This window comes from Tasmannia lanceolata, unplaced genomic scaffold (assembly GCF_043159265.1).
Source record: "Tasmannia lanceolata isolate RefF3 unplaced genomic scaffold, GAP_Taslan_0.1 ptg000008l, whole genome shotgun sequence".
Taxonomy (NCBI): domain Eukaryota; kingdom Viridiplantae; phylum Streptophyta; class Magnoliopsida; order Canellales; family Winteraceae; genus Tasmannia; species Tasmannia lanceolata.
The window spans coordinates 64,528,000-64,553,205 of NW_027518685.1; the positions used below are offsets into that span (position 1 = coordinate 64,528,000).

At 38.4% G+C, this 25,206-nt stretch overlaps 1 protein-coding gene and 1 pseudogene across 2 annotated transcripts; one reads left to right on the forward strand and one right to left on the reverse strand.

The window, feature by feature from the left end:
- Nucleotides 1-4,288: 4,288 nt before the first annotated feature.
- On the reverse strand, nt 4,289-11,759 carry LOC143885465 (uncharacterized). Its single transcript, XM_077389666.1, has 10 exons — nt 11,602-11,759; nt 8,431-8,658; nt 8,167-8,275; nt 7,970-8,051; nt 7,104-7,189; nt 6,780-6,883; nt 6,560-6,690; nt 6,375-6,468; nt 5,741-5,796; nt 4,289-4,661 (listed from the first exon to the last, which is right to left on the reverse strand). Exons 2-10 carry the CDS (start codon nt 8,488-8,490, stop codon nt 4,565-4,567), a joined length of 819 nt encoding a protein of 272 aa, XP_077245781.1. The 5' UTR covers nt 8,491-8,658; nt 11,602-11,759; the 3' UTR covers nt 4,289-4,564.
- Nucleotides 11,760-20,870: 9,111 nt separating this feature from the next.
- Nucleotides 20,871-24,628, forward strand: LOC143885466 (protein argonaute 2-like; annotated as a pseudogene). The gene is made up of 3 exons (XR_013253278.1): nt 20,871-21,166; nt 22,421-22,808; nt 23,066-24,628. The product of XR_013253278.1 is annotated as a protein argonaute 2-like (transcript).
- Nucleotides 24,629-25,206: the final 578 nt, after the last annotated feature.

Below are 25,206 nucleotides of genomic sequence, written 5' to 3' on the forward strand. Positions count from 1 at the left end.
TTGACCCCCTAAAAAATCTTAAATATAATGAAAAGCTGGCGAGGAAGGAATCGCCTACCCCTGGTGAGGTGTTACTTTCTCCTCTTAAGAAGCAGTGGATAAAAGATAGAGCAGCAGTTAGTTGAAGCTCGGGTATGTCTTCTTCTCAGTCCACCATGAACAGTGAGAAAGAACTTCACACGCCCCTTCGTAATTTGCCTATTTCAATAAGATTTTAGAAAAGGAAAGGCAAACCCAAAGGCGTTTGAGGGAGGAGGAGAAACATTTGGCGATCTTAAGCCTGGAAAATGGGCGCAAGAGCCTAGGTAATGATTCGGGTCTGGGGCGAGGTAATTCAGAGATGGAAGATGGTCAGGGAATAGTGAAGTCTAATGAGTCCAGTAGAAATGACAAAGGAAATGGTGTATTGATATCATCGAATCTAGAGGAACCTGGGCACCTAGAGTTGGAGGGTTTTAATGACTTCTTAGCAATTGGAGATGTTTTTGGGATCTCTTACCAAGAGGAACTAGGAAAGACTAGAGAAATGTTCCTTGCAGTGCAAGCCAGAGTCGCAGAGGAGAAAATAGAAAGAGCCAAGGAGGCTGGAATTGAAGCTGGATTATGAGATTAAAGGATGCTATCTGGAGAGGTTGTTGAGTTGTACTGTATCAGGGAGTGCGTATTGATTTTCAAAAAATCTACTTAAGTTGAATTCGTTAGTTGCTGAGCAGTGTAGTTGACTTCTGGTGGAACTCTACTTAGACATGATTCTTGTGGTTGTTTTAATTAATAGAGGCAAGTTGGGAAGGAGATGGTTGAAGGAAGTTGGGAATTTAGTACTGAAGTTGTGGAATCTATGAAGCTGGTTTCAGTCCCTTAGGTTGGTGTTAAGGTAATTTGCTAGAATGATAAATAGGAAAGATCACAGGGGTCAATATCTGCTCTAGGTAAGTCTAGATCCTAGGTGGGCCGAGAAAATATTTAGATCCTCAATAGCTTGGGAGACCATGGTCTTTCGCTAATCAAGGCATTATTGTCTAGAAGTTCCTCTTATGGTGATGAGTCAAGAAATATGGTGTATGAAATCCAAATATGAGTCCGGTTTGGCAACCTAGGGGGTGAATAGGTTGTTTAGTAAACTTTTACCTTTTGAAAAACTTAGGGGTGGTTATTCGGTTATAACCGAACCGAATAAACCGAAATTTAATAACAGAAATAATTTCGGTTATCAAATTTCGGTAATCGAAACCGAACCGAAATTCCTAAAAACCGAATCGAAACCGAACCGATTAACAATTCGGTTATTCGGTTATAACCGAAAAATCGAATTGTGGGAGAAAAGAGGAAAAAAAGAAAAATCTCAGTTTGGATAAGAGGGCTAGGATCATCCGATCGAAATGATTTTTTGAGCACAACCTGATTAAGTTGTGATCAATCAAATGGACGGTTTTGATCATCCTACGGAGTGCACTTATAGCACTTTTTTTGGAAAAAAATGGTTTTCATTCACAATTTTGGTTATTCGGTTAACAAAATTATTATTTTTTTGAGATAACCGAAACCGAATAACGAATTTCCAAAAAAAAAAAAAAAACGAAACCGAACCGAAAAGAAAAAAAACCGAACCGAACCGACCAAACCAATTCGGTTCGGTTATTCGGTTATAACCGAATAATGAACACCCCTAGAAAAACTTTTCCCAAAATCACCCTAGTTTTATCCCTTAGTTAATTAAGTTTAGTTATTTAAACTTAGATGAATATTACAAATAGTGTAAGCTCAAAATTTAAGTTGATTCACAAACTTAATTAACAATGTAATTTGGCCTAATTAGCAATGGTAATGATATGTATGATACATTGTTATGCTAATCGTGAGGATAAGAAAATGCAAGCAAACATATAAGTGAGAGAGAGGGGGAGTGAGAGATATGTACCAATCACACAAGCGACACACGGATTTTTAAGTGGTTCGGGCTTTGAACCGAAAGCCCTACTCCACTCTTCTCAAGGTCGCACTTGAGGATTTTCACTATTGAAGTTCACACAATGACCGGCTCCAAGGCTCTTACAACCAAAGGAAATTAAATGAGGATGCCCTTACCACTCTTACAACCGAGGGAAATTAAGTATGGATGCCCCTGCTACCGATTCTGAAGAAGAAGATTGCTTTTGCCTCTATGTAGGCTTGGATGCACAATGAAAGCTCATTGTTGTGTTCTCTCCAAAGATAATACAAATTTTAGCCTAATCCAATCACAATTGATTTTCCCAAAATCAAGGCATAAGGGATTAGTGAGATATTTACCCAAAAAGTGGATTGCAAATGATTTCTTAGGGTTTCTTAGAGTTGGAAAGTGTTCATCATCATTGTTTAGACCCAATTGATTAGTATAAATAGCCCATCAACTCAATATGACAGTTTGGCGGCAAAATGGTAAAAAATAGGCCAAGAAAGAACTAGCCGTTTGAGCCCCAACGGCTATTTTTCCAGACCACCGCGGTCGACCGGGGTGTCGCGGTCACCCGCCCCTATCGGGCGCCTTTTTTTATTTTCAAATTTCTTACCGCCGCAGTCGACCGAGCCTATCGCGGTCGCCCGGGAATCCTCGGTCGATCAGCTAACTAAGATTCGGTAGGTGCTGGTTTTCTAGCCACCTTACCGCGGTCGCCCGGGGAACCCCGGTTCACCGGCCCTGTTTGAAAATTCATTTTAACAATTACAAATCCAGGGATTTAGGCCATGGTCTTTGGGCTTTATACATTGAATCGATTGTCCTATAGGTCCGACAAAGTATGGACACCACTAGGGTCAGTCATAGTCCAGTTAAGTCCAATTAGGGTGTGTTATAGTCTCTTTGAAAAAATCATTTTTTAAATATATTTAGGGGATTAAAAGTGTGCCTTGATCAAGAGAAAACACAAGAGAGGAATACATTCAACCATTTTGACCACTCTCTTGAATGAACTCTTGAGGTAGCCATTGCTTGATCTTCTCTTTGAGTGCATGGCTTGCTTTGGGATCTTCAAGGTTGAGCTTCTTTGCTTGACACCTTCCAAGGATGATGCCACAATTTGGTTCAAGCTTCTTTGCAAGTTGTTGATCCACAAGCTTTGGCCTTCATTGATCTTCCTTTGTTTGTTCAATACTTTGAGATGACTAATGTTGAGCTTTTCCTTGGTTGATCCTCCAAGATATGATTAATCCAAGTATGCTTTAGCTCTTTTGCATTGTGTTTGATCCATCTTCAAGCATAGGCGATCAATGGTGTGTGCTAGGATTGATCTATGAATTACCTGTCTAAAGCATAACACTCAAGGCAAACTATTAGTCCATAAAGAACTAATCAATTTGGGTTTGTTGATCATCAAAACAAGGTAAGAAGATGAACCTTTGGGCTTACAGTGTACGAAGAAAGGATCCTCAATTCTATTCTTTTCTCTGTTTCTTCTTGCTCTAGGGTACGCCCTAGACTTTTGTGTTTGATCCTATGTAATGCAAGTTGAGACTCTTAGTCCCCAATGTAATTTTCATAGCATCAGCATCAATGAAATATGTCATCTAAAATAAAAAAAATATTGACGGTGTGTATTTTTCAACTTCTCACCAAGGTAAGCAATTGAGCAACCCTCCTACGATCTATCACACTCAACTTCAAACACCTTTTTAAGATTTGGAAAGAAGAGAAAGAGTGAAGTCAATTATCTTCTCCTTGATGAGCTTGAACCTCTTCTCAATTGTTGTAGTCTACTTGAAAATACCATACTTCATGAAATCGGTGATGGGATCCATCACCATGTTGAATTCATGATGGTGTGAAATAGAAGGTTGAAAGATCATAAAAATTTCCTACTTAGGTTATAGTCAACTGAGGGAATAATTTCTTAAAAGATGCAATTAGCCAAAAAAAAAAAAAAGGTTATCAACAAGAAAAGAACAGTTAATTAAAATGTAAGTACAAATTTTCTTGTGGTAGTATATTTACCATACAGATGTTTTACACTTGCTCTTGAGGTATATGACTGGAAATCAAAAAATCATCAACAATTGACTTAAATGAGGTACTTGACATGAAGGTAATATGGGCGTCAAAGAGCCTGAATGCTGAAAGTGGTTGCTGTAGGTCTCGAAGGCTCGCCTTGTAGACCCAAAACCTTACATGATTGATTAATCCTTTATGGCTCAAACACCATGGATTTTTATTTTATTTTTTTGAATGGCAACACCAGGGATTTTGTAATCCAGTGTTTGAATAATCCATGCATTCTTTTTATGACAACATCCACAGTACAGTGAAATGCTACAATTACCATGGATCTCTACAAGTATATATTCCAAACCTTTCATAAAAAGGCCCCCACATTTCTGTTCAAGAGATGGTCAATGGATGTGAAAAAAGAAAAGACAAATCTCCTCTCCTCCATTGCCCAAGAAAGTAGCCATTACATATTTGCATGTATCATTGTTCATTTGTAACATTTACTTTTTCCCTCATTTTTTCCCAAAATGATTTCAACCAGATCCTATTATAGTTTGAACTTTGAAGCAATATTAACTGAACCTGATATTCAAAGGCAAGGATTTACTCGTCGTCTTCTGGATCGAAATCCTTAACCTTCACGTCTGCATCTTCTCCGTACTGAATGCAATTGTCAATGTACGATAATATGTACTGGATGCTGCAAACCAAGACCACAAAAAGCATTATTACTATTGTTGCTTTCTCTTATCCCTAGTCACAAATATTTGTCTCAGGAATAACTCCGGACAGGTGTATCTCAGGATATTTTTATTTTTTTTGCAAATTTCAGGTTTAAATCGGGAAAAACAGAAATATATATATAAAGGGATTTGCTAGTGTCCATCGCATAAGCCATTTCTCGGATGGTCTGTTGCATCTAGCAGCAGCCACAGAGGCTCACTTTTCAGCAGATTTTGTCTTCATTTACGAGGTGGCTGCTGTCAGATGCAATAGACCATCCGCGAAATGCCTTTTGCGATGGACGCTAGCAAATCCCATATAAAAATTTAAGAACAAACTTGGAATAAGAAATAATATTGTGAATTTTCCATGATATTTTTTGGAATAAAAAAATAAAAATGAAGATATCTTGATAATTTTTCAAAATATGGGAAAATTGAGGGATTATATCGTTTTATCAAAATATCACAAAAAGGTGGAGGTGGCACCAATTGAGGAGAAGATGAGAGAGCACCGCTTAAGATGGTTTGGACATATCCAATGTAGGGCTTTGGATGTTCCGGTGAGAAGAGGCGACTCGTGCCAAATTGATGGAGTAAAAAGTAGGGGCAGACCGAAAATAACTTGGGTAGAAACAGTGAGGAAAAACTTGATAGCTAGGAACATAACAGAGAACATGACCTTGGATATGATAGAATGGAAGAAAATGATCCACGTAGAAGAACCCAACTAGAACCAAGATTAGAGCCGGGTAGATTCCTTTTACCTTCTTCATGAATTTTTTCTAAAGGATTCATTTAGTCGACCCCAACTAGTTTCGGACAAAGGCTTTGTTGAGTTGAGTTGAGTATCAAAATATCACAAAAGGATATATGTCACTATGCTCTTACCAACACAAGCTTTTTACATATATATGGAAAGCCAACATGATTTTTATTCTTTTATTTTTTATTTTTGAAAATGTGGAATGCCAACATGATATCATTGATAATAGGAAGAATGTAAATGTTAAGCACAAATGAACATAAGAACATAAATATGAAAGCCAAGAAATACCTGCTCTCCTTTCGCAGGTCAAGTGGCAAGAAATTCACCATGCTATACTCATCAACCTAGCAAAAATAACACACCGTAGAAATATTACAGAAGCTCCAGGCTGGGAAAAATCTACCAGTGGATTCTAAGAAATCAATTGAATTATACATATCTTGCTATAAAACTGATAAGCACTTCATTTCTCTATAAAGTGAATATATCATTTAATGCTTAGGCTCAACTGAATGGCAGTACTAAATGAGTTAAGAAGATTTTATATCAAAATCCAGACAACAGTGCAAAGTCACTTTCAAGCAGACCGTCTTATTATATACGACACTTGTGTTAGTGGGGAATATCATAGAAGCCTTCCTATTTGTTATAAAAATTAGTGGATATTTGAGTACTCAATCCAGCACAGTAAGCAAAATACACAACCTATAGACAATTATATATCACAAATTTGAGATGATAAGTTCTCTGTGCTGCAGTAGGATCCCACATTATTTGAGTTTCAAATGATATCAGGTCACTTTCCATATTATAAATAAATAAAATCACCATTTTCCAATTCTGAAGAATGTTGACTACCCACATCAACTTGTCCTTCCAATTAAGGGAAGACATAAAGGGTTGGAATCGTTTGATAACTCACCAATTCTGCCAAAGCTTTATTTAGTTTTGCAAATTGAGGCGCCATGTGTTGATTCAACTCTGACAGTAGGAACCGTGCCTCTGGATTTAGGTAACTACAACCAATAAAATGAGAATTATAATGGCATCAAAGAAATCAGATAAACAAGACAAGGAAAACCTTATCAGACTGAAAACTAAACCCACTCTTCTATATCCCTTTTGTTTGTTACAAGGTCCATCTTGGAGAGAATGTTGACATGGGGTAGTTCAAGTTGAACCATTGCAGAAAGAGATGCCATGCATCCACTTATATACTTTGTCACGTCACTCATGAACTGAAATTTAAGAAAATTTCAGACTTTCAGGTTGAAGGTTTGGATTTTTTGAGAGAAAAATAATGAAGCTGTAATTAAGTGCAGTAAACCTGTGAGTCAAGTAAGTATACAGCGCAGACATTGAAATTCTTCCGTTTTAGATGTTCCACAAAATTCCTAAGAACTGGAACATGTGAAAAGAGCTCTATTTGGCCTGTGGGTCATGAAATAAGAAGTTATTATGACAATTTAGGCTTAAGAAACATACATGGATGAATAGACAATGCTCTATGATGAACAGAACAATACAAGTCAAGCTACCGGAATCCTGAAAAATAGGAATTGAAGAGCTTCGAGAATAAAAAGATATCACTCCAAGAATCTTTTGGTGATAAAATTTACAACACTAGTACAATGAAACAGGTATATACTACCTGGGCAGTCAAAAACAAGATAGTCGTCATCCAAATAGTTCTCCAATTCATCTGCCAACCAATCATCCAAGTTTTCTTCAAGGTGCCTGAAGGAATCTTAAGGAAATTCAAATGGAAATAGAGCAAAGGCTACACAGTTGAGATTACTCTTCTAAGGTTTTCATTCAATCCAGTCACTAAGTAAATGTGGACCTATGCATACTCTAAAGCAAACACATTCTTTAATAATGCAGTAATTTCATCACATTCTGGTGGATGATATTGGCTAAGCTGCATCAGAAAATTATTGGCAGATGTTGACTTTGATGTAACAAAATGGACTCTGATAGTATTGTTATTCTAGGCAAAATGAATATGTATTCGGATTATGTATCCTAGATGCTCTATTAAAGTTGGAGCCACAAATTTTATTAAAGAATATTGAGGTGAAGTTGATGAATAAAAAAATCAGGAACAATATGGCCATGGTGGGTATGGTTCATCAAAGGCTGAGGTCACACAACAATACAACATTGCTCAAGATGGGCTAATACAGGCAGCTAGGACCAACCAAAAAACCCCATGGCATGGATGCAAGGCAACTGAAATATGACTGTACAAAATGGTTCGAAGTATTAATATATAATAGAAAGAACTCAAGCAAAAGGATTAATATATAATAGAAGAACTCAAGAAAAAAGATTAGTAGATAATATAATACGTGGATTCATTGCAAGGCTGGAGTTACTTGTAGATAACTCCATACGACAAAGAAGTCCTTCAGAAACTAGGACTTCTACTCATTCAATTTCAGATTGCCTACGAAGGAAAAGTATGTCTACTTGACAATGCGATTCAAACAAGTATAACTCCCACTAAAAGGATACTCCATGCAGTAAACAAGGCCTCCATTGGGGCCTAAGCCAAGCTCTTCCATGACATCGTCCAAGGAAATGAGGTCTCTAATATCTGCAAGTAAATAGTTGTTGACAATGTTGAATTCCCAAGGTTATTCAACTAAATGAGTAACTTTCAGAACAAGTAATATAAAAGAACAATTAGACTAACTGGAATTATTACTTACCCATTGCCACAGGATAATCAAAATTTTCTGCTGCAGGATCTAGGTTTACAACATGCATAGTCCGTCGAAGGGTTTCACAATGTTGGTACAAACTAGAACAGTAAGTAGACTGAATAGGGGCACGAAAAGAGAAGAAAAGAAAAGAAAAAGTGAACTCGTCAGAAAGAGATAAAAGAACAAAAATGGCATCTAAAAGTCTATATGCATTTTAGAGTATACCCAATAGAGTAATGAGTTGGTCAAGTAGCAGGAAAATTTTATCACCGTTCCACTGCCTGCGGGACCAATAACAAGCTGTGCAAATCCCATGATAGATCTCCACATATGCTTCACCAATTCACAATAGAGATGTGGGTAGAACGCAAGAGGCTAAATGACCTAAGAACTGCAACAACTGCATATGCGGCACACCAGACAACAGCCGCCAACAATAAGCTTAGGAAAGAAGAGTAAGCCATACCCACTTGCACAAAATAAGCATCAGGATAATGCCTGTGTGACATAACAAAAACAAATGCTTTAGTTAATCATTAGGATAACGTTCGAGTCACATAACAAAAAATATGCTATATAGATAGGGATTAATGTTTCTGCTCGGTCAAGCAAATAACGTTATCTGCTCAGTCAGCCAAAACACAGTGTGCCCAAAAAATCAGCTCCATAGGATCATCCTAACCCTTCGATTTGTGGAGGTTAAAAATGAACAGATTTGTGGAGATTTATACCAGTTCATTTTAACCTCCACAAATCAAGGGTTGGGATGATCCTATGGAGCTGATTTTTTGGGCACACCCTATCTATGTCAGGGCCCATCAAATGAATGGTTTGCATCACCCAAACAATGTGAGCCCCCACTATATTAATGGCAGACCGAGCAGATAAGGTATCTGCTCGACTGAGCAGAAACACTTCTCTGATACATGTGTGTATCAGATAAGGTATCAGCTCGACTGAGCAGAAACACTTCTCTGATACATGTGTGTATATATGAATTTTTATATGGTGCCAGACCTTGAAGTCCCTTGTGGGCTGTGTGTAAATATGAGTTTTTAAATGGTGCCCGACCTTGAAGTCCCATGTGCACAGTACTTCAAAAGTATTGCCCTTGATATTTGATCCAACAGCAGACTCTGAAAAAGTGGTCTGCTGTTGGATCAAATTCAAGGGTGGTACCGCTAGCAAGGTACTTGACGATCGGGCACCATATAAAAACTCACATTTGTGTGTGTGTGTGAGGACTTCTTACTCCCTAAAGTAGATAACTTATCTACTCCCTCGGCTAAAAATACAGTGGGGGCACATTGTTTGGGTGATCCAAAGCGTTCATTTGATGGGCCCTCACATAGATAGGGTGTGCCCAAAAAATCAGCTCCATATGATCATCCAAACCCTTCGAACTGTGGAGGCAAAAAATGGACAGATTTGTTAAGGTTTATACCTGTCGATTTTTACCTCTACAAATCGAAGTGTTGGGATGATCATATGTAGCTGATTTTTTTGGCACACCCTATCTATGTGAGGGCCCTTCAAATGAATGGTTTACATTACCCAAACAATGTGGCCCCTATTGCATTTTAAGCCTAGGGAGTAGATAAGTTATCTACTCTAGGGAGTAGGATCTCTCTCTCTCTCTCTCTCTCTCTCTCTCTCTCTCTCTCTCTCTCTCTCTGTATATATATATATATATATATATATATATATATATATATGATCCTACTCCCTGGAGTAGATAACTTATCTACTCCGTGGGCTTAAAATACAGTGAGGGCCAACAGTGTTTGGGTGATCCAAAGCATTCATTTGATGGGCCCTCACATAGATAGGGTGCGCCCAAAAAATCAGCTCCATAGGATCATCCCAACCCTTCGATTTGTGGAGGCAAAAATGGACAGGTTTAATCTGAAAAGAAGAATTCAACAAAGGTACCTTGAAAAGAAGAATTCAATCTCCCAACATGCTCATAAACCTCACTAAAAGGCGTCCTAGATATTAATTACGGGGCTAGAGGAGCAAAAACATTGTTTTCTTATTGCCATCTTCTTTCTACAGAATGAGAGTAATAAAAGTTATGTTCACTTCTGTCAGTGCTTATAAAGTCTTGACTCAACTCAGAATTCTCCGTTTGAACACCACCAACTTTCAAATAATACTTACCTGTTGAGCCATGTCAATTCAACCAAAGTTTACTTGCACATCAGTGCTCTCTACGAAGGCGTTTTCTTCTTCCATAGGTGTGCCTAGATTCAGACGCCGCTTTGCATTCAAAGAACAAGTTTCTATGGGATCAGTTCAAATGAACTTGGATCGAGCCCCCTCTGGCACAAGGCGCAAGCCTCCAATTCTAGTGCATTAACCTAACGGTTGGCCTATCTCCACAAGCAAATCTCATTCGAAATGAATGGAGATTGACGTACCCGGGAATGCCTATTAGCAAGTTCTCTTCCGATGTATTTCTGACTAAAATGAAAAGATTCTTGCCACTTTCTGATGTTATGAGCTACGGATACTCAAAGATTCTATTAATACCCAAGTAGAGAGAAATAGAGAGTAGACGTTTCACGAATTTCATCTTATTTTCTAACTTTTCCATTGCATCCTTTTAGATCAATAAGTTTAGAAACATGGCTTGCAGCATCCTTCCTTTTTTTCAGTTTATTATCGCCCTCTTGATCTTAATTGTAAAAGTTATGTTCCCCTCTTTCATCTTGTTTTCTCTTTCCCACTTCCCCTTCTTCAACTCATTTATTCAGCCGCAGAGCAATTTCCCCTCTGCTGATGCATCATCCCTACTCTTGCGCCTATAACATACATTTAGGGTTTTAAAAATCATCATATCTTATCTTAAGTGTCAAAATTATTAATGGGAGATGATAAACTCGGCTCCCTTGAACGTGAATTGACGTCAAAAAGCGTAAAAAAGGAAGGTAACGTGAAAAGACTTTAACGCTTTTTGACGTCAAATAACGTTACAGGGGTGTGAGTAATCCTACAGGGGGTGCTAATTTATCATCTCCCTTATTATTTTGTGTTGGAATGTCAGGGTATTGAATCCACTGTAGAAGGTTTCAGCCTATGCAATTAACATTATCCACCTAAAACTACCCTTACAAACCCTAAAAACGGAAAAATTCAAACCATGAAATCTATAGAGCAGGGCAAAATCGAGCAGACTTGACTAAAACACACACAAAAGTTGGAGTAGTTATAGAGATGGTAAAATGGAACTAGAAATTATCGGATGGATTTTACATTCAGATATGAGGCTGTACCTCACCAAATGAAATTATGAAAAGCAGCTGAATTTCGATGATCACATAACATGTGAGATTAAGCACACAAAACAATCAAACAAAACATGGTTTAATTCAAAATATATAGAGAGAGAAGAAGAAGAAGAAGAAGAAGAAGAGGAAGAAGAAAGTGTACGGAAAGTACTTGTAAATAGCTGAACTTCTGAAGCTCTTTCTCCAATCCACAAAGCTTTTTAGGGTTTTTTTTTGCCGGAAGAGAAATCGTGGGTTTTTATACAGTGTAAGCCCGAACACCGTAGGATGATCCAAACCGTACATTTGATGGGCCGCAACCTAAATAAGTTGTGCCCGAAAAATCATTTCCATTGGATGATCCTATCCCTCGGAACTATAGAGGAACTAGAAATTATGGAAAGCTTTACAGATCTGAAGGCTGGGATCATCCTATGGAAATGTTTTTTTTTGGGGCACAAGTTATTTACGTTGTGGCCGAGGTTTAAAATTTCAGTTTCGATACCAGTTGAAATTCCGAAATTTCAAATTTTCGGTCGAAATCTGGTACAAAAACCGAAACAATATTTTATTCAATATTAAATTTCGGCAAAATATTAATTTAATTTAAGAAAACAGATTTTTTGGGTCAAATTTCGGAAAAACCGAAATTCCAAAATTTCGGCTGAAATAAATGACTGTTTCGGTTTTGATTGATTTCGGTGTCGGTCTCCACCGAAATCCGAAATTTCGGTCGAAATTTAAAACCATGGTTGTCAAATGGATGGTTTTGATCATCCACTCGATGAATGTTTCATCATGGCATGACGTACGACACCTCATAGTAATAAAATGTGGTGTGACCTCGTTAAGGCATAACGGGTCCCACCATTGATTGATCTGAACCGTCCACTTGATGGCCATTGTGTCGGATCCTCAATGGCCCGATAATCAGGCAAATCATTCAATTCAAACTGCTACATGTCGCCGTGAAAGATGGACAGCTAAAAAGTACACAGAAGTAGGGCTGCAACTCGAGCCGGGTTTTACCCGACCCGCATCGACCCAACCCGAAAATAGCCTAGGTTGGGTTCAGGTTTCATGGGTTTCGGGTCGAGCCGGGTTGAGCATTCAAAAGCCCGCATGAATCTCGGGTCGAGCCGGGTTTGAAGGGGCCCGACCCGACCCGACCCGAGTTACATAAGTTATAGTATGTACATTTTTTTCTATTGTTAGTTAAAAGTTAAAAGTGAAAACCCACGCACCCATTGTTATTGTATGTGAGTGTAATTTCTGCTTCTATGAGTTGAGTTGATTCAAGTGTTTGATTCAGCATTCTTTGATTGTAATTACAACATTGTTTGATTACAGCATTGTTTGATTGTAATTACAACATTGTTTGATTACAGCATTGTTTGATTCAAGTGTAATGTGAGTGTAATTTCTGCTTCTATGAGTTGAGTTGCCTTGCAAACAAGAATTTTCCTTAGAAAATTGCGTCAATGTGGAAAAATCCAACCCGACCCGAGATATTTCTCGGGTAGGGTTGGGTTCTCCAAAACCCGACCCGCCCGACCCGAGTTGCAGCCCTACACAGAAGCAAAGAGTTAACATTCAACGACAAAAATACACATTATTTGATGCTCTGATTCATCCAAAGCTTGGTTTCACGAATAGATGGTTCGGAGGGTTAGGATCATCCTATGGAGATGATCTAGGGGTACAAAGAAAAAGAGATAATTTGAGCCATTAAAAAAAAATATAATTTGAAACAACCCTATTCGATTTTCATTTAGAGAGAGACCCTTAATTTATGATAATATCTCTCTAATTAACCATAATTTTATCATTTCCCTCTAAATTGTGTAAAGAAAGGAATTTCCTCCAGCTCCGTTTCTTTCGACTTTCGACGTAAAATTTGTTTTATGTTCATTTTTACAACATAAAACAAATTTTACTCCCATTTTTACTTCGTGCGAATGGTTTTCTTGCAATCCAAACTGGCCCTAAGGTTGCCCTCTCTTGAAGTAGAGAAATTATATGATAATTACAGACACGTAAAGGTGGTCCCATTCTTGATATTTGATCCAACGGCAGCTCACTTTTTGAGAAGCTGCCGTTGGATCAATGTATTTTTGTGGTTGAACGTGTACTGTAGCTTCTGTGTAGTTTTTAGCTGTCCAACTTTCGTGGCTACAAAGAAGTAGTTAGGATTGAATGATTTGTCTGATTATCGGGCCATAGAGGATCCGACACAATGCCCATCAAACTGACGGTTCAGATCTATCAATGGCAGGGCCCACTATGCCATAACAGGGCACGCCACATTTTATTACTATGAGGTGTCCATATGTCATGCCACGATAAAACATTCCTCGAGTCGAGTGGATGATCGAAACTGTCCATTTGATGGGCCACAACGTAAATAAGTTGTGCCCCCAGAAAATATTTCCATCGGATGATCCCAGCCCTCAGATCTATAAAGTTTTTCATAATCTATAGTTCCTCTACAAATCCAAGGGCTAGGATCATCCGATGGAAAAGATTTTTAGGGCACAACTTATTTACGTTGTGGCACATCAAATGGACGGTTTGGAACATCCTACGATGTACGGGCTTACACTATATAAAAACTCATGATTTCTCTTCCTTGGACTATTTTCTGCCATTTTCTTTCCATTTCCCCTTTTTCCGCGCAACCAGGAGACTCAGAAACCACCTGGCAGAAAAATCCTAAAAAGCTTTAGAAGTTCGGCTATTTACAAGTACTTTCTGTACACTTTCTTCTTATCTCTCTATAAATACAACGGGGCAGGGGCGTGACAACATGCTCGTTATGGAGTGTCTAGTAAGGGTTCAAGTCAATGGTAGAAACTCTATCAACAGGATCATCAAACACTAACAAGGTTTTAAATTTCGACCGAAATTCGAAATTTCAGATTTTGGTTAACACTGACACCAAAACGTTCTGAAACCGAAATTTCCGAAACGTGCCAAATTTCGGTAGAAATCTAAGATAAAATATATATTTTTTATTCATTTACGAAATTTCAGACGAAATTACCGAAATTTCAGCCAAAAATTTCTGGAGAAAAATTCGTTGTTTCGATAACGCTTACCGAATTTCGACCGAAATTTTGGGATTTCAGCTGAAATTTCGGTTTTGGTGAAGCCCAAAATTATAGCCAAAACCGAAATTTTAAACCTTGAACACTAATGACCCTTATACCCCCTTATACAAGACAGGGTATAAAACACATTAATGAGAAGAAACAAATATTAAAGCACAAACCCTAACAAGACCAACAAAAACTAATATTTTTCTCCATTTTTTCGTTTCAGGCATTAATGGGGATTGGTGAAGGGAGAGGGGCAGTAAATAGACCTGGCAAAATGGCACCCGTACCCGCGGGTACACCCGGCCCATAGCAAAATTTGCGGGTACGGGTACCAATTTCGTTACCCGTCAAAAAAAGGACCCGCACCTATGACCAGCGGCTGGGTCTAGGTCGCGCCCTGATGCGCGCGGCTAGGGGTGCAACTCGGGTCGGGCGGGTCGGGTTTTCCAAAACCCTACTCGACCCGAGAATTATCTCGGGTCGGGTTGGGTCTAATTTTTTACAGGAAAACCCAAGATTTGTAAACCCGACCCTACCCAAGATAGTTTCTCAGGTCGGGTTTTCATTTTCAGCGTAGAATATTGACTAATTTTGAAGATTGTAGAAAAAAAAATCTTCAGACCAAGAATCTCTAAATTTATGTCATCAAATGTATAAATTTAAGGACACTATATTTTCACATAAAAGACATGATTACCTCAATGAAAACAATTGTATCAATATATTGGAAAATGATTTGTTGTGTTATTCAAGAGATATTTAAGAAAGTCACAGTACACCCATATGACTCGGGTCGGGTTTCGGGTTTCTTTTCTTTAAACCGGGCCATACCCAAGATTGAGTCGGGTTTTCCAATTTAAAACCCGGCCCTACCCAAGACCCATGATTTCTAAACCCGACCCATGTTATTTTCGGGTCGGGTCGATGCTTACCCGACCCAAGTTTTAACCCTACCCGCGGGTTACCCGTCAAAACTAGGGTTAGGTTTTGACACTGATGTAGTTCAGAAATATAAATAAATTTCTTAGCTTTCTTAAAGTATGGAATGGATCATATGTTTAATTTTAGTTTGACACTGATGTAAATCTATGTAATTTCTCGGCTATGTAAATCTATGTATTATTGCAGTATACTAGTTTGTGTAAATCTGTGTAAAAAATTATATGATCCAATAATATTAGTATGCTAAGCTATGTAAATCTGTGTAGATCTTCATCTGTGTATTTTCAGGGAAAATATTAGTATACTTCAATAATACGTAGCTTATGAGCGACTAGGGTAAATTCCTTTCATTGCACTATCACTATCTTTTCTGGGCGGGCTGTTGGATGAGAGAGCAGCCACCTCTCATGAATTGAATGAATAAGACAAAATGTGTGCCTCTATGTGGTTGCTCTCTCATGCAACAGCCCGCCCGCAAAATGCCTTTTGCGATGGTCCATATGAAATCCCCTTTTTCTCAATTGACCATAATATTTATGTAATGAGGTGCTAAACTTACCATTCAAAGAAAAAGGGGGTGCTAAACTTAATACAATAGAAAATGGGATTATGAGTACAATCTCTGCCGTTGATTTTCTATGGGATTATGGTCCATAGAAAATGAAATCGTTGTTGCCGCAAAAGGTTTTTTTTTTTTTTTTAATATATATATTTGCTGGGTTACCCGTGGGTTTACCCAACCCGCGCGGGTTGGGTCTGGGTTAATGAAAAGCCTTCCTGCAGAACCACGGGTATTTTCTACCCGTACACACTGGGTACATACTGGCACGGGTTACCTGTTTGCCGGGTTTAGCAGTAAATGTGGTGGGGGGGGGGGGGGGGGGGGGAGGAAGAGAAAGATTTTATTGTTTACCGTGTCTTTTTATTTTTTTGGAAGGAGTAGTATTTAGGTAAAAAATAATGTCAGGAAAAGTGAAATGGACCCATTTCACACAAGTTTAAAAAGTGGTGTCCCCATTTCACTATTTCAGCTATTTTTTGTCCCCATTTGACCAAATTTCCAAGGTAGTAAAGCAAAAGATGGAAAGAAGTAGAAAGGAAGAACGAAGGCAACGACCACTAACAGATGGTGTACAATGAAACTGAACGCGGTTTGAAACAGGCCCACAAAATACTTTGTGAACTATCACCTGGGCCCCACCAGTTACACAAACACGCATTAAGAAACTTTGAAGCAAAGCCTTTTTCTCTAGAGACTAGAATCGTCGCACTAATTTAAATGACTACTTTGCCCTTTATTGATCTAGAAGCTTCCCACAAATTTAAAGGGGAAAAGTACGGAATGCGGGCTGATGTTTGATGAAATTATGGATTGCGGCCCTTTTAAAACAAGAACAAAAAACGGGCTAATCTTCAAAATCGGGTGGGAAAAATACCCTGATACCCTTCTGACATCAATAAAAGCGTCATTCAGCTTCCTTTTTCCTTACTGCCCATTAAATTGGCGCGTTACACGAGGCTTCATTTGGTTCGTCTGAATGTGTATTTGAACCTACATAACCTTGGGTTCGTTTCTATCTTGGCCGTCGGAAATAACTAGAGATGGATGGATGCTTGACACGTGTTGGAAAACTTTTTGGAATGCTGACAACCCAAAGTCAATCATTATCTTTTCTCACTTCTCTTTTGGCTTAGGACGATAACGTTATTGAATACGTCTCTTTTGGCTTAGAAACTTTTCACTTCTCTTTTGGTTTAGAACGGTGACGTTACACGTCTTTTTTGACTGAGGACGCCACCGAATTCTAGAGTACGCCGCCGGAATATTAAGGGGTACGCCGGCGGAAATAGGGTGTACGCCGGCGAAATTCAGGGGCACACTGACGTAAATAATGGGGTACGCCGGCGGAAATAGGGTGTACGCCGGCAGAATTAATGAGGACCAAAAGAGAAAGGAAAAGATTATAAGCCAAAAGTGGGTACGCCGGTGGAAATAATGGCGTACCCCGGCGTACATAGTGGGTACACCGGCGTAAATAATGAGGACCAAAAAAGAAGGGAAAAGATTATAAGCCCAAAGTGGGTACGCCGGTGGAAATAATGGGTACACCGGTGTAAATAATGATGACCGAAAGAGAAGGAAAAGATTCTAAACCAAAAGTGGGTAAGCCGGCGAAAATAATAGGTACGCCGACGACGTAAATAATAGGTACGCCGGCGACGTAAATAATAAGGACCAAAAAAGAAGGGAAAAGATTCTAAGCCAAAAGTAGGTAAGCCGGCGGAAATAATGGGTATGCCGGCATAAATAATGAGGACCAAAAGATAAGGGAAAAGATCTTAAGCCAAAAGTGGGGTACGCCGACGTAAATAATGAAGACTAAAAGAGAATGGAAAAGATTTTAAGCCAAAAGTGGGTACGCCGGCAGCGAAAATATTGAAGACCAAAAGAAAAGGGAAAAGATTTTAAGCCAAAAGAGACGTATTCAATAACGTTACCAAGAGAAGTGAGAAAAGATAACGGTAGCGTTCCAAAAAGTAATCAATAACTTCAGCGTTCAAGAAAGTTTTCAAAAAGTGTCAAGCATCCATCCGTCTCTAGTTATTTCCGACGGCCAAGATAGAAACGAACCCACGGTTTTGTCGGGGTTCAAATACACATTCAATTGAACCAAAAGAAGCCTCGTGAAGTGCGCCAATTTAATAGGCAGTAATGCAAAAGGAGGACTCTGTCGATGTCAGAAGGGTATCAGGGTCTTTTCACCACCCAATTTTAAAGATTAGCCCGTGCTTCATTCTTGTTTTAACAGTACCCGCAATCTGTAATTTCTCCAAACATCGGCCTACATTCGATACTTTTCTCAATGTAAAGCTTACTTTGCCCTTTATTGCTCTCGACACTTCCCACTAATTTAAATGACTACTTTGTCCTTTTCCAACGATGAGTGAGGATCAACGGTGTCTATTGCATGAAAAATTCGGCATATATACGGCAATTAGGGTGTCTAGTAACTTGAGATTTTAATATTTTATACTGTGTAAGCCCATATATTCTAGTATTTTTCAAAAAAATATTATACAGTCCATAGAGTCCATTGATGGGCCACAATGTAAATAGATTGCGTTGAAAAATCATTTCCATAGGATCATACTATATTACTATGGAAATGATTTTTTGGGCACAACCTATTTACATTGTACCCATCAAATGGACGGTTTGGATCATCCTATGGTGTGGGCCGTACAACGTGTTTTGAAACAATACCGGACTATACGGGCTTACACCAATCTATGGAGGTTTCCACAATATGCAGTTCATCTATAGATCGGAGGGCTAGGATCATACTATGGGAACAATGTTTTGGCCACAACCTATTCACATTGGAGCCCATCAAATGGACGGCTTGGATCATCCTATGGTGTGGGCCGTACAATACTTGTTGAAAAAAAAAAAAAATGCTGGACTATCCGATCTTATCCCATTTTAAATTTCTACTAATCTATATTGAATAGGGATCAATTACCAATGGGGGACAAAAATTAGGTGGAATTATCATCAGGACCCATGCTTTTCAGAAATTATCAACGAGGGACAAAAGAGGTCTTGTCATTAAAAGCTGGACGAAAATGCCATTTTCTTAAGTAACAAGTTTTGCTTTTCCACTTTTCCCTCTTCTCTCTTCTTTCCCTCTTTTTTTTTTTACTTTTTCATTTTCAACTTTGTTTTTTTCACCTTACCAGTCATCTTCTTCATCATTTAGCCACCATTGGAGGCGGGAAAACTCGAAAATTTGAAACGTGAGTTCATTCCCATCTATCTCTCAATATCTAGGTTTTGTTTTTCATTTGTTTTAGGGTTTTGCATTTCTCCTTCTCCCTTTCAATGGAGGATGAGGAAGATGAATCGTACGGTAGAAAGAAAAAAACGTGAAAATGAACGAGTGAAAAAAATAGGAAGTAAAAACGTGCTCATAAGAGACTTGATAAGCCCATTTGGAATTTGGTAACCCCATTTTGATACTGGATAACCCCAACCCTAGAGACTTGAAAACCCCCTTCCAAAACTCCAATACCCTTGGGCAATTTTAAGGGACTTGATAAGCCCATTCGTAAATTGGTGACTCCATTTTGATACTAGATAACCCCAAATACTTGAAAACCCCCTTCCAAAACTCTAGTATACTCGGCCAATTTTCAGAGACTTGATAAGCCCATTCGGAAATTGGTAACCCCATTTTGATATTTGATAACCCCAATCCTAGAGACTTAAAAACCCCCTTCCAAAACTCCAGTACCCTCGACCAATTTTCAAGGACTTGATAAGCCCATTCAGAAATTGGTAACCCCATTTTTTATACTAGATAACCCCAGCCCAGAGACTTGAAAACCCCATTCCAAAACTCTAGTACCCTTGGCCAATTTTTAAGGACTTGATCACCCCATTTGGAAATTGGTGACCCCATTTTTTATATTAGATAACCCCAATCCTAGAGACTTGAAAACCCTCTTCCAAAACTCCAGTACCCTCGGCCAATTTTCAAGCACTTGATAAGCCCATTCGAAAATTGGTAACCCTACTTTTGAGAGTTACTAACCCCCTTCCAGAAAGTTGATAAACCCCTTCTGCTACAAAACCCCCTGCCTATAGCAACTCTTCTAATGGCATTATAATTCTGCTCATGATAGAAATAACAAAAGAAATGGATGTTGTTTTCATTAAATGTGCTTCATGTATTACATCCCAATTTGTGTATTACAAAAAAAAAATAAAGTAAATAAAAAAATGTGTAGCCATCCATTCATGTATTACATCAACTTTTTCTTATACAACCACTTGTCTTCCAAAAAAGTGAGTGAAGCCATCCATGCAGTATCTCCAGAATTCACCCTAAAAAACAAACCGCTTAAACCCTAAACAAGATAAATCAGCAACAGATGAATGAAAAATAGTGCAAAACCCTAAAAAAGAAAAAAGAAAAACAAAACCTAAATACAAAGAGATAGATGGTAAGAACTCAACATTCAAGTTTTCAAGATTTGCCAGCAACAATGGTGGCTGAACAAGGAGGAAGATGACTAGTAGGGTAAAAAATAAAGAAGGTGATAATGGAAAAGTAAAAGAAGAGGGAAGAAGGAGAAAACAAGGTCAAAACGTGTTGTAAATGCCAAAGGGTATTTTCGTCCAGCTTTTACTGACAAGACCTCTTTTGTCCCGAGTTGATAATTTTTGAAAAGCATGGGTCCTGTTGATAATTTTGCCTAATGTTTGTTCCCCATTGGTAATTGGTCCATTGACTGTGTGGAAACTTGGAGATCAAACAAAAGGGCACTTCAGTCCTTGCACATTCACATTATCACTCTCTCTATCTACTTTAAAGTCCACCTCTGGCCTATTTCCTTCCATCGTGCTACAAACAAATAACCGAGAGAAGTCTCTGTTTAGTAGCACACAAGTAGTGGTGATGGAAAATCATTCTGGTCGAGCACGAGCCACGGGCTTAAGAGGAGGAGGGAGAGGGAGAGGAAGAGCTACTGTAGAAAATCCACAGAGGAATTCTGGCCGAGGCAGCCCTTGCAAGGTGGATTATGGGCATTCCAACCCAAATTCGGGTGACTTTTCAAGTTTTTCCGGCCATGGTGGTGGTGGCCAAGTAGGAAATACTCAGTACAAAACCATCGGTGCTTCGAGCATATCTGGTAATCTTCATCTCTTCAATCATTTAAGATCCCTTTCTTTTTCTCTCATTAAAATTAGGAGATTTTATATGGTGTAAGCCCTTATAGGCCCGTATTTTTCAAAAAGTACTGTACGGATCCTACTATAGGATGATCCAAACCGTCCGTGTGATGGGCCATAAAGTACAAAAGAAAAAATAGGTTGTGCCCAAAAAATCATTTCTATAGGATGATAATAGCTGTTCGATCTATAGATCGGAGGGTTGGGATCATCCTATAGAAATGATTTTTGAATAATACGGGAGTATAAGGGCTTACACCGTATAAAAACTATACCAGGTTCCCATCTTTTGGCTATTTTGTATGGTAATTGTTGTAAGATAAGATTTTTTTTGTTAGGAAATTGCTTTTTAATTAGGCGTTTCTTGTAAGTTTGAATGTTTTTTGCTTTTCCTGCAGTGGAGATTAAATGGGTTGTTTGAATAATTTTCAGAAATAGATATTCGTAAAGTGATAGTTAGGATTTGGAATTTTCGATGGGATGGATTTCATGATGAATAATTGGATCCTTTTAGGATTAACAGTTGCAAGAAAACCTCATGAAAATAAGTGCTTTTAAAATTAAATTTTTATGAGTAGAAATATCGTTAGTAAATGTTTTAATTAGGATTGGAAATTTCCAATGTGATGGATTTTATTAAAAATAGTTTGGGCGTTTTGAGATTAATAGTTGCAGGAAAACCACACTTGACTTTAGGATTAAGTTTTTATGAGTAGGAATAGAGGCTTTAAAATGCAAGTATTTAATAACTATAAAGAATTTTTTTCTTTTCATAATGCTATAAAGAAATTTACTTGCATAAGATATTTATTACATATAAAGAAATTTACATCTCTACTTTTTTTCATTTTCTACTTTTCTTGTCTCCTTGTTTTATTAAATTTTATTTTTTAACTTCTGATTTTTATCTATTCTATTTCAGACTAAATTTTAATGTAATAGACACAACATATGTGAATAAAGTCATTTTTTTATTTCTTTTTTCTTTGTTGAATTTTTTGTATTTTTGTTTTTTTCCTTTGGATATAAATATTTAAAGACAAAAAAAGATTCGTCAAATAAAAAGTATCCTTTTTCTTTATTTAACTCTGATTTTTATTTCAATGACCCTTGTTATGCCTTATACATTAGTTGAAACTGTCATTGCCACATTTAGTTTCGAATTTTGATTCATGAGTTTACAAGATTAGCTGATTTATCTATCTAATTCACAGAGATCAAGTTCCACCCTGAAATGATTATCCGTCGCTATGATATTGACATCAAACTTGAGGAACCGTTTAGACCTAATACTAATGTTTCCAAATCGGATGCGCATATGATAGCGAACAAGTTATTTTCTGAATACCCAACACAGTTTTTAAGTTCAGCGATAGCCTATGATGGTGAGAAGAACATCCACAGTGCAGTAGAACTACCAACTGGTAGATTCAAAGTGACAGTGCCCAAGGGAGAGGATATCAGTCCTCATACTTATACTTTCACTATAATGCCAGTAAATTCTCTAGAGCTCACAAGGCTCTATGAAGGGATTCAACCATCAATCCTGCGGGAGATCCTACAAGGAAGGGATGTGGTTAGTTCAAGTGATAGACCGCGTGGGTATGGACATAACACTTTATTATCACCTATTTTGAGTTTTTTTTCCTTTGGTCATTATTTGGTTCTTTTTCGCAAGGAATGACATTGGCTTATATATGATCTTATATTCTATATGCCAAATATCATTGAGTACACCTTCTCTATCTTCTAACCGTTTCTGTAACCTGCAATTTGTGAATCTCACTTGTTATACAAATAGTTCTGAATTTTCATTTGCATAACTATTTTCTCGTTCTCCTAATTTTTTTTTTAAATAGGGGAGAGATTGCCCAACATTTTGGTATTGCTGTGAGCAAGAAAATATCAGAAGAAATGACAGAAGTGACCACCCGGGTTCTCAAACAACCCAATTTGAAACCTTCTCAAGGTGATGGCCAATGGAACCTCCTTAATAAGGATGGAAAGCATATCAAGCGATGGGCAGTCCTTGACTTTAGCCAAAATCCCACATGTAAATGGCACAAACCGATGGTTCAATCATTCCCTCAATATCTTGCCCAACACTGCAACAAGCTCGGTATCCAGATGGAAGAGACTCCTCTGTTTTACCATGGATCGAACATGACCGTGCTTTCCAACTACAATCAACTCTATGGACTCCTTACCTATGTTCATAAGCGTGCGGGGAGACGATTGCAGATTCTTATCTGTGTGATGGCAGAACGCCACAATGGGTACGAGATTATCAAGCAAATTTGTGAGAGAGACATTGGAATCAAAACCCAGTGTTGTATGAGCTACCTTGCCAACCAACTCAAAGACCAATACCTAACTTCCCTCGCCCTCAAGATCAGTTCCAAGGTTGGGGACAGCACCATCGGTCTCTTTAATCGCCTCCCTCATCTCGATGATGATCGCCATGTTATCTTCATTGGTGCCGATGTCAACCACCCTAGTGGTTTTAACACTTCAAGCCCATCAATTGCTTCTATTGCTGCCAGTATGAACTGGCCCGGAGTAAACCGATATGCTGCTAGGATCTGTGCACAGCCCCACGGCACTGAGAAGATATGGAAGCTTGGTGAGATGTGTTTGGAGCTTATACAAGCCTATGCTCGCATGAACAAGATCAAGCCGGGGAAGATTATTTTCTTTCGCAATGGGGTTAGCGAGAGCGACAAGGTTATAAGCAAAGAGCTGGATGATCTTAAGAAAGCTATCAAGTCAAATGGGTACTCCCCAACCATCACACTCGTGGGGGTGCAGAAGCCACATCTTATGGGAAAGAGAGGTAACATCCCTCCAGGGACAATTATCGACACAACAATCGGTTTTGATTTCTATGTTTGCACCCATAATAATGGGATCCTTTGCACAAGTGAGCCAACTCACTATCGCGTCCTCTGGGATGAGCATGGGTTTTCTTTGGACGAGATGCAACGGCTCATTTACAACCTCTGTTACTCATTTTCCTACTGCACTAAGCCAGTTTCATTGGTTCCTCCTGTCTACTATGCCTGCCTACAGGGGGCGCCTCTACCATGAAGGGGTGGATTTCCCGAAGATGCATAAAGATATTGAGAATCTCATGTTCTTCGAGATGTAGAAGGGATGTTTGGCAAGTGCTGATAGGATCCATTCACTATGTTGGTAAGAATTGCTCTAGGAGTATTTAGCAGATTTGTGGGTTTGTTGTTTGAATTTTAGGACGTTGAGCGCTTGCTTTTTTATGTGTTTCTTAGGATTTGTGGCTTGCTTGAGTGTGTTTTGGGAAATGTTTCTTTTCAGTCTAGTAATGTATAAATAAAGAATGAGGACATACTCATCTTGTGTTTGTAATTTTTATATTATGAATGCAAATTATCTTTAAAAAACAACAACTGGAGAATGTGAGATATCTATGGTCCATCTGTTCTCTCTTTATACCTAAGGGTAAAAATTGCAGGAAATGGGCATTCTTAACCATTCAATTAGTGCGGATTTAACTCATATTTTACCTATTGTTCTCTTTAATTATCCATTTGTGGGTCATTGGCAAATGGCTAAGATTGTCGATTCACTATGATTCATGGAATTGTATTTTGCAGGATCTGGAGAAACGGGTCTGGTTTGTCGAATAGGATCTTCCTGATTTTTTAGTTTTCTCATTCTCTGGTAGGCAAGAATGAGAGAAGTCTTGTGGAGATGGTCATCGAAAACAGCATATAAGAGGGAGATGATCCATTTTAGCACTTCTTAAATGCGATCATCTCATCATGTTATTTGAATTATAGGCTGTTAAATGATTACTTAGTAAGATGATAATCTTCGTGAAAAATATCTCTCAAGTGAAGATAATTCCTATTTGAAAGTCAATGTGGGCCACCTTACTGGAAACACGTTTCCAACACTCCCTCCCTCCTTAAAGCTCTTCCTACCATGAGGGTTCAGTTCATACTGTATGGTGCTCCGTTTTGAC

Bases quoted from the DNA above. Each gene is read 5' to 3' on its own strand.
- LOC143885465 (XM_077389666.1), bottom strand. From the start codon at position 8,490: ATGTGGAGATCTATCATGGGATTTGCACAGCTTGTTATTGGTCCCGCA. The intron at 8,052-8,166 runs GTAAGTAATAAT...ATTTACTTGCAG, and splicing joins TGATTATCCTGTGGCAATGG to ATATTAGAGACCTCATTTCC. The intron at 6,691-6,779 runs GTTTACTGCACT...CTTAAATTTCAG, and splicing joins TATACTTACTTGACTCACAG to TTCATGAGTGACGTGACAAA.